Source organism: Ostrinia nubilalis, chromosome 13, assembly GCF_963855985.1.
Source record: "Ostrinia nubilalis chromosome 13, ilOstNubi1.1, whole genome shotgun sequence".
Taxonomy (NCBI): Eukaryota; Metazoa; Arthropoda; class Insecta; order Lepidoptera; family Crambidae; genus Ostrinia; species Ostrinia nubilalis.
In genome coordinates this window covers 1795464-1809646 of record NC_087100.1, presented here as the reverse complement: position 1 = coordinate 1809646, position 14183 = coordinate 1795464, and the positions used below count along the sequence as shown (strand labels likewise).

Here is a 14183-nt window from a genome sequence, read left to right as displayed (position 1 = left end):
TTGGGTTTTTGTGATAACATTTGAATTCGAATAGAGATGGCAATAAAAAGTATCCATTGTTATTTTTTGCATCAAATGAGGTTTAATTTTGAATTTAAAGAGCGGTTTGAATGGCTCCATGAATGAGTTTGATTATGGATTCGTAACGGTCTATCATCAATTCACTGATAATTACTTTTGGTAGGATATTTTTTATAATCGAAGCACTAACTAAAGTATACCTTTAATTTACATTATTATTATGAGTTACTAAGAACACTCATGTGTTTGTTTATCAGTTAACCACAGTTAATAGTAATATATTTGCATTTGTTTGGAAAATGCTAAATTCGATACCAATAATATTTACCGAATATACTTACTGAATATACATCTTTTTGCATGTTTGTTTCATCGTTATAATAAGATTTTCGTATCGTGAAATCGTCCTTTACACCTGCCGCCCTACAGGCAAACATTGTGTGTGGGTTCAACGCAAAAATAAAAGGTAAACATAGAAATTATTGAGTCAAATATTCCACCAACATAGCCAAAACAAAGCTTGTTTTGTTTTTCTTGTGCAGCAGTGGTAGGTTTAATACTGGGACGTATAAAAGTGCTTTTTGCCTACTTGCAAAAATAAAATGAATTTTATGAGTTTTATGAGTTTTCGGCTTTTCTACATACTGGTAGCAATTTGCCTCCCAGTTCTGCATCTATTTCATAATTGAAGAACTAGTGAAGGCTAGTATTATATTATCTGTGGTGAAGGATATTTTATCTTCCTACTTATTTAACTGTCGTTTACCATTGAACAGATTGAAATTTTAGTAATAAGTATGTACTGCCGAAGCCGGATGGATGGATGTCCGTAATGAACAACGACCTTAAGGCCTCAGCCTCGAATTTAGCGGGCAGCGGGGCGGGAGCGGTGGCGGCGCGGGAGCGGGGCGGGCAACGCAGACCCGTTCTCGAAACAAGCGGGCAGCTCGCGCGGCACTTTAGCTGCGAAGTGTTGTGTTCGGGGTTGTGTTGTCGAGATATTTGTTTTTATTCGCAAACGAAACGTCTGAACAACGGCGACAATTTTATTTCGATTCAAATTTATTTCTAACGCTCGATTTATTGTGGGCAAAAGAAGGAGTGCGCTGCCCGCTCGTTGCCCGCTCCGGCGCCGCTGCCGCGCCGCTGTTTTCGAGAACCGGTCTATTTGATTTTACGCATAAGATCCTGCCGCTCCCGCGCCGCCGCCGCCGCCGCCCCGCTGCCCGCTAAGTTCGAGGCTGAGGCCTAAGACAACTCAGGACCAAGCCGCCTGGAGACGCATGACGCGGAGGGCCGACCCCAAATAAATGGGAATGGGCCAGGCAAAGTAGTAGTAGTATGTACTGCCGAAGCAAGATTGAAATTTAATGATACTTTGAGATCAAGAGAAAGACATAGGATTAAGATAGGTTTTATCCTGCTTTATTTTTGGAAGAATAACAGGCACGCAATGAATTATTTCTGTGACAGACCAAAAATCATGAGAGTAAAGACGCCGGCAAAAGCTAGCTACCTAAAAAACATAGAAAATTTTATATTAGGTACACTAGCGACCCGACTTCGTATGGGTGCTAAGTACCTATACATTATCACCCTATCTAATAAAAAACCGCATCAAAATCCGTTGCGTAGTTTTAAAGATTTAATCATACATAGGGACAGACAGACAGGAAAGCGACTTTGTTTTATCATTGTAGTGATGAAGTCCCATCTCTACATAACGTAATTTTCAAAAATTGTATGTATTCCAGATACTCGTAGCAATGTAAATGTTCCCATTAGATCAGCCAGCTCTAATACAGTCATCTTCCTCTCAATAGTATGTCGTTAACCTTAAGTGCCTCATTGTGATATTTTGAATTAGGTTTTATTGCCCTTTATTATGCGATAACTGCTCTCGATCCGACTTTTAATGTGTATCATTGAAATAAAACTAAAAAGCTGGCTGAATATTATTCGTATTTTAATTTTTAAGAAAACTTTTCGAAAACATCTTTATTCACGTTAAAATCACATCGCAATCATTACAAGAAAGATTTACTTTTATGCCTTTGCCCATAAAACAAAAAAAAAAGTTACAACCCACGAAAAAGGATTTCCCGCCCTAATCAACTGAAGAGTTTTCCTTGCCTCATTCAGTATTCGCCAGACCTTCGTGGAGGGAGGTCGCGCGCTCGCGATTCTGAAAATCCCAACTTCGCGCGATCCAAGTGCTTTATTCGCAAACACCGTGCTTGCGTAGGCCGTATAAAATAATTGTTTGAATTATGTTACCGTGTGTTTTGTTCTGAATAAGTTATAAGCATGGCTGATATGGACGAGGAGAACATCGAAGGTATGTTGTTGTTTTGAAATTGTAATCGCGGGTGTAACGACGCCGGATTGTTAGCGTTATTATTTTCTTAAATATTTAATGTTAGATTGACTTTGATTGTTTTAGGTCGATTTTATTAGTGCATTGAAGTCCTTAATGACTTTCTACAATTTTTTTTAAACCGGCAGACAGTTATGATTGAGTTTGTTGCGGCGCTTTTTCTCAGCACTTGCCAAATGTTTGAGACATGTATAGGCTCCTTAAGAGCATTATTTTATACAAATAAAGATAATTTTAATTTGATTCTGATTTTATAAATTATTTTTTTTTATTTGGAGGGTAGTATAATATTGTGAAATTATTTTATTGCAATGCCACGGACGATCATTTACTTAGTAGAGTGGTAGCAACAGCTGTACTACTACATGTGGATGGGCATTACTCAAAAGATAACTTTAATCTTATCTTGTCACTTTCTATGAATACCTACAGTCCGGTGAAAAACATATTCTACTCAATAATATACGTAAATGATTGCATGAATGGATTTATAAACACAACAATGTTTATTTAGTTTTAACATTAACATATTGTGAAATAACAAATAAAATTAAATGACCTACAGCTTGTTGTTTTAACCTAAGTGCCAAAATATCGGAGGCTCGTAATTAAGGTGGTAGCAATCCCGTCAATAATAATTAACCTAAGTTAAGTTATGTAAACAATAATAAGATTTGTTCTTATTTAACTGAACGGGCACTCGCTTCGCATTATTTTCAAACTACAGCAGAGAACAAGCGGTTTTTCCTGACATAATGTCAATGTATATTATAATTGTCAAATAGGCTGCTCATGCGTTTGAATGCAATGATTTTAACAGTTAAATTCCACATGAGTATTTCTTATCATCAGGTGTGATTGCGATCAAATATGCTACCTGTCTTGTTCTGCTTAAAAAAAAGAGTAAAAGTTGTGGCGAGATTATTATTTGAGACGAAGAATCTTTTTGGAATTATTTCAAAATCAAAATTATTTAAAAAGATCTTTTAATAACTTTCCATAGTAAGAGATATATTTCTAGACTAAGGCTGGGTTGCACCATCTTACTTTAACAAACGTCAAAAACTGTCATAATTCCATACAAAAACCACCGGTTATCTAAGCTTAAGTTACCGTCAAAATTAGGTGGTGCAGCTCAGACTAAGTAAGTAGGTTAAAAACTATATTCTGTGTCTTGTTAGTCGAGTTCCCTGAAAATGTAAAATCGGTTCATAGGTAGTTTTGTAACAAAATTCTCGTGTTCACTCGTGTAGGAACATAATTTGTAATCCCTACTAAGTATTACACATTTTAAACAACCCGATCTTTCATTAATCACTAATTATGATTTATTATAAGCAATTACATGTGTCATTCCCAACTGGGTTGGCAGTGGAAACGCGACACTAAATGCCAGATGCATTCCACTGCTGCGCCTCTTTGACACGTCAATTGACTCCCAAGGCGTCAACAGTTAATGTATACCTAACGACCGCAAAGTATCGGTCATTGACCTTGGCAGCTTGGCAAAGTACCAAGATGACACGTGAGTTCAAACTCTAGACTCTTATGGCTATAAAAATAAAGGCTATGTTTGGGAAATAAATAAATCTTATTTTGGCATGGATACGACTCGTCTATCACTGGGTTTCTTCCTGAAGGGCTGTATAATGCTAGCTATTTATCTCTTACATACATTAAATAGTACATTTAAATGATGCTATTAGTATTTTTCAATTATATCTACTCATCACCTTTTGTAATACATTTTATGTGATTTTGACACCTGCTGAGTTGCAAGACGATAGAAAAAATAATAAAATACCTAGCGTTGATTATTTTGTCTATAGTCTGGTCCGTGAGCACGTAGAATTTTGTCCAATGACCCCAAGCTACCCATCCTTATTGCTCGCGCGTAATTATGTTGCTATCAAGCTCGCACACTCACTGCGGGTGCCAGTCGCACAGTCGCGACAGCAATATAATTACGTGCGAGCGATAAGGATGGGTAGCTAGGGGTCATTAGACAAAATTCTACGTGCTCACGGACCGGGCTCTAAAGGTTTAGAATTTCTCTCAAAAATATAAAATATTGCGATCTATCTACAGACACTTACCATTATTCATATTAAATTAATTTGTAAAACGTATTGTTTACTTTTCGAATATAGTGCAAGTAGGTATCTGTTAATTGAGTCTTTCAGTTCATATTTACTTTGGATCCGATTCACAAATCACATTTCATATTTCAACACCAGCCCAATGGCACAGTGGCGCAGTAAATCGCCTTGAAGAGGGTAAGGGGACTCGGTGCTATTCCCTGGGGGGTCAATCAGATATGGATGGAAGTGGGTCTAGCCTGACTGTGCTGAGATTAGAAGTATGCGGGAAAGTGGTTTTAATATTTACCACATTCACTATCGTATGGGATACAAGTCTTCGTCGTAATTATTTATCATTTAGGATTCGATTCTAAATTAATTATTATTTTATTTAGTGTTGTCTTGAAGTCTAGTACGTTTGAATATTGTGTACAGGCCTCCACTACCCACCTGTACAAAATGGGTAGTGTAGGTATTCCTTCATTTGCTTCTGGTAAATTAGAGAGGGTCTTGCTGCTGCAGTGGTGAATTGACTTGATGATCCCAGAATAACCTATAAAACTTTAAAACAGAATAACCTTTAAAACATAAATATTTGTATTTTTGTTACATCTGTTCTTAGTCTTTACCTAAACGAAAAATAACTAATTTTAAAGATTAAGGCTGAGTTGCACCATCTTACTTTAACTTTGACCGGTACCAAAACCAAAAAAAGTACCGGTTATCGTTATAGTTACGGTCAAAGTTACGTGGTGCAACTCAGCCTAAGTTGTTTTAGCATTACAAGAATCCACAAGAGTCTCCCAAAAGATTCATTTCTATGTGGGTAATACTTCCCGTGCCATATCGTTAGAATATGAAAATGAGTGCTAGGCAATTTCACGAATGACGGCTGTGCCCGCTCGCCTGGAAAAGTAATCATAGGTAATAGACGGCCGAGTCACGTGTCACTGTAAATCTTTTCGGGTTCCGTAGCCAAAGAGAATTCTGTCTGTCTGTCAGCAGGCATACGCCTGTATTTCATAAATATTACTATGAGGTCTCACAGTGCGCGTGGACGCACAGGGTTACACACGACAGAGCTCTATTCAATGCTGTGCGTTCGATTTGCTGCAAGCATCATTTGTGAATACGGGTGTGAGTGTCTTATACCATCGTATAATAATGTTTTCCAAAAAAGAGGTGGTAGGTACATTATGTATTCACATACAATAATATTTGAGCCATGGACATGGACATTACCTTTTTTTAGTTACCAGTGAGATCCAATCAATTACCTACCTCCTAACTGTTAAATTTGCATACGTTATTAGTTGAGGTTTTTACAGAATGTTTTTTTTTTGCCATTGCAAGAGATGCGTTTTTAAAGAAGATCCTGTGGTGTTCAATATCGCATGAAGGTATGGAACTCACCGTGTTCGAGATAACTCGCACTTTACCGTTTTTCAGTTTCAGTACTTACCGGCTGTTTATATCAATATTTCTCATATGAGTGGCATACAAAAAAGCTCTTCAAAGTAACGTTCTGCTTCGAAATAATTATTAAGGAGAGCTTTTTTACATAATATCCAGATATTATGTCCTCCAATCGTTGTCGTTTGTCGTTGTTTGTCATAAGTGCCACTTGTGGTCTAAACTGAATAAATATTTTTGATGTTTTTTGATATTTTTATTTTTTTTTATTTTGTTGAACCTCTGGAGGCAGGTGAGAGGGATTACATATCCTGGATGAGGAATACATATTGCCACTATTATTATGTTATGTGATATCGCAAAAATCATTGTGTGTCGTGTAACTTATACTTACTACAGAGTTCTACGTTATGCACACAATGTGATGGTTTTCCCAAATTCAACCTCATTTATCGTTATAATAAGCACATCTGTTTCCAGAAACATTTCTCTGTTAAACCACAGAATAATAATAAGTACTACGTACAGAAGTTTTACTTCGCGAAGGTATTTAAAAAAATGTATGCTCAATGTCATTAACAATATGGTGTAATTTAGCCTGTCTCAAGAGTCAAGCACCATTTTGTTGACAAACGTCAGTGATCGGCACTGCGCCGAAGTTAAAAGGCTGACTTCGGTGAAATTATGTGACGTGAGGTGCCAAACTGCGGAAAATGGCGGAGAAAATACATGATTTAGCATGAATTATCATGAATAATATTAACTACATGGACCTATAAAAAAAGTCGGACGGATTCTCATCAACAAAATACTGTGACATTAGGATACACCAGCTTGCCTGTACGTACAGGCCGGCACGCACACATTCACACCCTGATACACCACTTCGAGAGCAAACTTCACACAGTTGACACATTTAAGCAGCGAAAAAACAACACGAATACGACATGTCTTGTGTGATGAAATTGTGTAAAAACAGTTCTGTTCGAACAAACAAAAATTAAGGAATCACATTTCACAGGCAAAATAATAATCCAATCACTTATTTCCCGACATTAAAATATTGAAATTAATTGAAATCAAACGTCATTCACTCGAAAAAATAATACATCAAAGACCAGTGTTCTCAGTTATTTACGTGGGAAAATTACCCGAAATATGGGAAATTAATAATAATTTTAGGACTTTTTAGTTATTTATTACGCATACTATGGAAATAAAATAATTTATCATAATAATTGTGTTTTAATGGGATATATTTTCATAGGCAAATTTGATCCTTCCCAAAAATGTGGAACTGCGAAATTCAAATTTTCTTACATTGATTGCAAGTCAGTGTCAGGTCATATGTTAAAAAAAATCTATCAGAGATAATAATAATATATTGATGATGCATAAGATTATGATTATAATGTACACAAGATTCGTAATTTGTAACTGCGTGAATCATTTTTGATCAACATTATGTACATACCCTGACACACTGACTTGCAAACAATGTAAGAAAATTTGAACATTGAAAATTTCGCGAATACCTCAACGCATTCACCTTTCATCTTTTTAAAATGGCACGGAATAATTCTGTCTACATTTCCAAGTATAGCCTGACCAGGAACATAAAAACCCTGGCATAGAGGCGCTTCAATTGCATTTGATAGTGCAACACTGAGTACAGTCGTACCTGTGTTAAATTAATAGGCTAAATTTATGTATCAGGATTCAGGATTACGGGCTAATTTGATATTTTCATAAATTAACGAAAAAATATTAATAAAGGTAACCTGGTTTAAATAAATTAAATGAAACCATCAATCGAGCTAGTAGGATTTATTTTATTATTCATCAATAATCAAATTCAGAACTTAAATATTCAACTGCAATGTCTGCTCATGAACGCTTTAAACTCGGTACTTCTTTCCCAATTCCATAAAATTCAAAACTGAGAAAGTGACAAAAAACTTTAAAATAGGTAGTTGAAACAAACTACAGCTAATTTTCATAGTGGACTGTACTATACGATAAACATGTCAGTCAATTTGACAACCTTTGTCGGAAACATTATTCAATGAAAATATTGTCCGAACCCTTGGTATTTCTCTTCGACAAATACATTAACACATTGTGAACCACTTTTCTTTCACGACTATAAAAATATTTTAGCAATTTAATTCACAAAATCAATTGCACACATTTAAAATAAAGTTTGTTTACACTTTGACAGCAATAGACTGACATGCAAGGTGACATGTTAATGAAGTTTTCAGTAACTGTTGCCATTAAAAGAAATTAGTACCATTAGTTTTCCGCAACATGGCGAGGGTTTTTATGTTCCTGGTCAGGCTATAACATTTGCCGATCTATGTTTTTCTTAAAATAAATGGGTAAAATGTTTTGGCTAACATGGCATCCCTAAATTCACTCACACAATAGACAAACGCCAAAATTTTGCGTCACAGTTTTGTTGTAGCGCGAGTTCCGTCCGCCTTTTTTTATAGGTCCATGATTAACTACTTATTTACCTCTCAGTGTCTTGAGGCAACTTAAGAAAGTACATTCTGTGTTTTTATTATTATTTAGGCAGTTAAATACTGCACAGTATTTAGTACACCATTTTCTTTATTTTCTTCCATCATACACAAGAATACGCGTGCGTGAGTCTATGTTCGCTCGTATGTGAGGCCTTGTCGAATAGTATCCTGTAGGTGGGCTATTGTGCGTGTTTTGTTTTCGATGTAAACTCGCGGAGATGAACAGGCCTGGTTATACACGTAGTAGTACTTACTTACTAAATGTATTTTTTTATCCACAACGAGGAAGATCTTGACCTGCATCTCGCCTGATGGAAAGTGATGATCAGGTCGATTTTAAAAGCACCTGTCAATATAGTTTTTGCGCTTATTTAGCGCTTTAGAAACTTGGAAATATTTATTTGTCTTTGAGTAGGATCTACAATTTCAGTTGTTTTGATTGTTACAACAATTATGACAATTAGATTGAAGATTGCCGCTGCAGAGTTTAAAGTAGTTGTCATGCTACACAACACAATACGAGTAGTATGACACATTTTCAGCATCAATTTATTTTACAACTAAACTCGTGAGTAAGATAAGTATGTAAAAATGTAATCTTTGGACAAAATGATTAGATTGATGATTTTATTTTCTCATCCATATTATTCTGATTTTGACCGACACTCAAGGTTATTATGAGATAAACAGGTTTATTTGCGTACTATAATAGTTTACTTTGAGAAAGGAGTTGTAACTTATTTAATTTTTTATAGTACCGCTGAACTCGCAGTTCAGACTTAATATTGTGCTATGTTGTTGTGTTAATTGTATTGTTATTGTTTGTTCTCTGTAGCTGTGCCTTATATAAATAAATAAATAAATAAATAAACTAAGAGTGAAATAATTACTTCATAATAAAAGCTCAAAAACTATTGCTACTGTAAATTAGATGCAACGTAAATATCGCTATTCAAGAATCACATTTAGGGTATACTTAGTACGCTCGTTTTGTTTTAGTATTTACTTAATTGCTTAAAACTTGAGGTGAGATAGAAGTCAGAGTCCAATTACGAAGTCCAGGTTGTAAGTACACAAGCATGAGGCGAGGTTAAGTTTGTGAGTGAACGGCTTAGTATAAAAATACTGGGCGAAATCGCCGAGAAAGGTTTTAGCACTTTCAGTTGATCTCAAGATTAATCCTGCCCCTGTAAATCTTTTGAGACTGTTTACTGTCAGAGATTCTGAAAAACAAGTTAATTCTAACCTAACCCAGTATCGCTGAACTTAGCTACTGAGATTTGGAAAATATGAAAAGTGAACATTCATTTTCAAGATCAATAACTGTCGTCTATATCTTCATTCACATTTCACCGATATGCTATCACATCGTCAAAGGTCAACGAACATCGGTTCTGAGCGATGGAGTAGGGTGACACTTCATAGATAAGATTCATGACATCTTTTTTACCTTTTTGGCTAGATCGATCGCGTGGTCGTGGTTTCCTTCGATTTGTATACTGCACGATATACCTACTCTCGAGTGTACTACGAAAAGTTATGGTATTGCGGACAAGAGACTTTTCAGTCCGGTAAAATCGTCAGCTTCATCATCATCATCAGTTTTATCATCATCATTTGGCTTACACTCTTCACACTGGGCAGATGGGTTGGGAAAGAAATAAAATGTATACCTACTTCATTTTTTAACCACTTTTCCGTTACGTACCTAAATTATAGAGCCCTTGTAAATGCTAGGAAAATGTACAAAAGCAAGAGTTTCGTAATACGGAGTATTTATCAAGCTTAGGGACCTAACACGTGTGCTGTTAATTAATTTCCAGTTTCCAAGAAAAAATCCTTATAAAGCATGAAAGGTTGTCCTTCTGCGTCATACAGATCAATTTATTTTTCTGTTAACCCAGGGATACAATACTAAGATACAGTGGAGATATTATTATACTTACAATATTATCTTACGTTAATAAAGCTTGAAACGTTGTATCAATAGAAAGGGAACCGGCCTATTTATTAATTCTTTTTCATATTATGTTCAGTTGAGGCATGTTAGGGCTCTTTGGTGGAACGTTCATGAACCTACAGTCATAATATTGAACACTTCCATTCCATTCAATACAATCATTGAACCAAAAATATAAAAGGGAATAACGATATCAGTTTCTGACCGTACTAAGTTGAATATCTCCATTTATACACCGAGACAGAGCCTTTTAATTCTAGATGTGTTCAATAATCTCGTGCCGTATTGGGATTCTGTCGGCCTTCGCATGTTTCATTATTTACAAGAAGACGAGGTTCGGCTAAGAACTCACGGCGCGATTTTCACCCGCGCCCGCGGCGGTTGTGGTTATTTCTAAACTCCAGATCATCGCCCGCAAACGTGGCGGGTGATGATCGCAAGACGGGCGGTTGCAAGTTGTAATTAATGATCAGTTGAGGTCCAGCAGGGCTGAGATGCGCCGCCAATTGATCGCACAGCGTGCGAGCGCAAATCGCAGAGGCTGCGGTTACCGAGGCCCGCGCGAGTTTAGTCTATTAGTTGCCCGCCGGTGCAGCGGGACCCACATACAACAGCGCACACTGCGGGCGCAAACCGCGTTGTGAGTTGTGCATTAGTTTTTACATAAGTATCTGCATTCTACAGAAGCTGCGGGCCCGCAACCGCCGCGGGCGCGGGTGAAAATCGCGCCGTGAGTTCTTAGCCGAACCCTCTCATTTAGGGTCTTGGGTAAGATGAGGATTAGCCGTCGCCGTCCTACGGTCATGTCGACGATAAACCTTGACCTCCACCACCATCGTTTCAAATGCTCCATTTTAATCCCTTTTTCTGTAATGAGCGACATAACTTCGGGCTAGACATTAATATGTTTCTCATGAAGTTTTAAAAGCGAGCATCACCTGGAATTCTCGCTTACACCACAGATGTACTACCTCACACTAACATTGTTGTAATGACGACAGATTTAGGTAACCCAGGCGGACTTAGAACAAGGTCTACCACCAACCATATTGTACTTGAATAAAAAAACCTTATCAAAGTAAATACCTTTCTGTCTAAAGTGATCTTTAAAATAAAATAATCCCACAAGTAATTGATCACTCATGCAGCTACCAATCTGAGGCGTCTAAGAATAGATAACGTCTTCATTCCATGTATCCCAACTAATATTATAAATGCGAAAGTAACTCTGTCTGTCTGTCTGTCTGTCTGTCTGTCTGTCTGTCTGTCTGTCTGTCTGTCTGTCTGTTACGCTTTCCCGCTTAAACCTCGCAACCGATTTTGATGAAATTTGGCATAGAGATAGTTTGAGTCCCGGGAAAGAACATAGGATAGTTTTTATCCTGGTTTTTGAAACAGGGACGTGCGCGATAAAGTTTTTCTGTGACAGACAAAATTCCACGCGGGCGAAGCCGCGGGCGGAAAGCTAGTGCTTTAGTAAATGGTATCCGGATGATACCGTGGAACTAAAATATTAGGTTTCCGATCCAGTGAGCAGCTATTTGTAGAGTTGGATTTATTTATAAATGTGATATGTTTGAGATAGGTTTTTGTTTCTACGCCGTTTAGCCCGGATAATAACTCGCAGATTTATCCCAAAGAATTTGGAGACCATCAGGTTTAGTGAGTAGGCCCTGCCCCTCTGGTAGGTAGAGCCACACATATGACATAACCCTCTCCCCGGGCTAGTGGGTATTCAATTTAATGCAGTTCCTGACGAAACAAAAAGTTTTTGTGCTGAAACATGGTAAATGTTGATGTGTTATATTCAGTGCCATTAGTTGTTTGTTAGTGTTGTTACGAAAAGTATCTTAGGTAGGCCCATCTCTACCAATTTAGCCGATTGAATCTCGGTTTATCTCATAACAGGCTATATGACAAAATTTCAATTATTTGTCCGTCAGACAGATAATTAGAAAATATTAGACTCATATTTTTTTATTTTCTTTCATAATTAAATAATAACAGTGCTACATCGAGTTGAAATGGTGCGATACGTCACGCTTGAGTACAATTTTTACTCAAAAGTGACGTCAAGCGACATTTCAACTCAATAAATAATACTGTAATTATTCGATTATAGAAAAAAATAAAAAATATGAGTAATATTTTCTAATTATCTGTCTGACGGACTAAATAGAATTTCGATTTCATTACCCAGTTATCATCCCTATTATTGTATTATAATAAATAGTCCAACCTAAAAGTTCTGGACCTATTCGGATATTCGTATTCGTTTCTTGGGAATAACGTAATTGTGTACTAATCGTTTATTTGGCGCAATTTTCTGGGTACTTACCTATTTTTATTTTTGTTACTGTGCGGATTTGTTTGCGAATAAGTTGTTACAAAAAAAAACGCTATCGTTTCGCTTCATATGTCCAACGAACTCGATCCACGAAACGCAATTCCGTCAATTCGTTTGTTTGGCGCGGGATTACGCGCGTTATTTACGAGATAATGGCGTTTATGGCGGTTATCGAGTGATTGGAACCGCGGGATACGTTGCACGATGACGTTCGGAGCGATCACTTAACTTGGATTTGGAGGAATGCCCTGTTTTTGGGTGTATTTCGATGATATGTTTGTAATTTCCTTGTATTTCGTGGGGAGTCTTCAATATGGTGTAAAAATACATAACAACAAGGTATTTTTTTACATAATGCTTAGAGCTTAAATTATTCGCTATCTATATAGATTAAATGATAGCGTCTGGATAATTAAGTGCTTCTAATTACTCATAAAATATAATATATTAATGTAATGAATACGTAATGTAATTAAATCTCAATATTAATTCCATTTGGCTCCTTAATTTTAATACGCTCTAATGAACTATTAAGTACGTTAAAGCGTTATTTAGCTTCAGTTTACCAGTAGGTTTAAGGACGTATTAAAGTCAGATATTAGACTACTGATTTAGGAGTAGCTTTCCAGGCGCAAAAGAGCAATCTCGCACTACCAAAACCTTTTCCATTTTTTACGTCGGCTATAAGGCTTTTAACATAAAATTATGCTTTTAACTCTATAAATATTTAACGCCGAACGTGAATAGGAAAAAGGCCATTCGTAACGGCCTATTTTGGAAATAACCTGCCTTAATTTCGTAAAAAGTTCAAACATACGAGGCTATAGCTCAAACAGTTCAGTTTGTTCACCGTAAAAGTATAATGGAACTCTCCGATATTTAAAAAAATCCAAAACTGGGATTCTTCAAAAACTTATTTGCAGTCTACCTATCCTAAAATACTAATATCTACATACGAATAACGATTAAAATCTGTAGAAGAAGAAGAAGATAATGTAGAGTCACTACAGTTTACCACGCAAAAATAAAATCTTTATTAAGATAATCATACCTACATAAGTATTATTGAAATACGCAGCATAAGCCCTTCAACGCCCAAGTCACACAACATTAACTATAATAATAAAGAAATCGCAGTAAGGAACCATAGACTTGGCACGACTTTGTCTAGATTTCATTACTTTTTAGAGATAAACAAGCAGCTCCATCGAGACTTGGCTAGTTTTTTACAGAATGTTTTTGGTGGGATTTGCATTGACTCACATATTCAAAGGAATTTGAAAACTTTGTTAGGGATCAACCTTTTATAATTTTCGTTTTTATAGCTTTTAGTTTCTTCTTATTTTTTTCACGTTTCTCAAATAATCATATTTTCTCTTTTGTCCGCCATAATTCTGGCTGTTCACCCTAGGATGTGTCTGCCCTAAAACCCCGAAGGTCCCTTTCGTCAATCGCC

General features: G+C 36.5%; 1 protein-coding gene across 1 annotated transcript in view; it reads left to right on the top strand.

The window, feature by feature from the left end:
- Positions 1–2179: 2179 nt before the first annotated feature.
- Positions 2180–14183, top strand: part of LOC135077269 (adenylate cyclase type 2-like) — a 69188-nt gene continuing 57184 nt past the window's right edge. Inside the window, exon 1 of the mRNA XM_063971805.1 lies at positions 2180–2359. Coding sequence (XP_063827875.1) covers positions 2329–2359 — 31 coding nt within the window. The 5' untranslated portion in view covers positions 2180–2328. The remainder of the gene's footprint in view (positions 2360–14183) is intronic.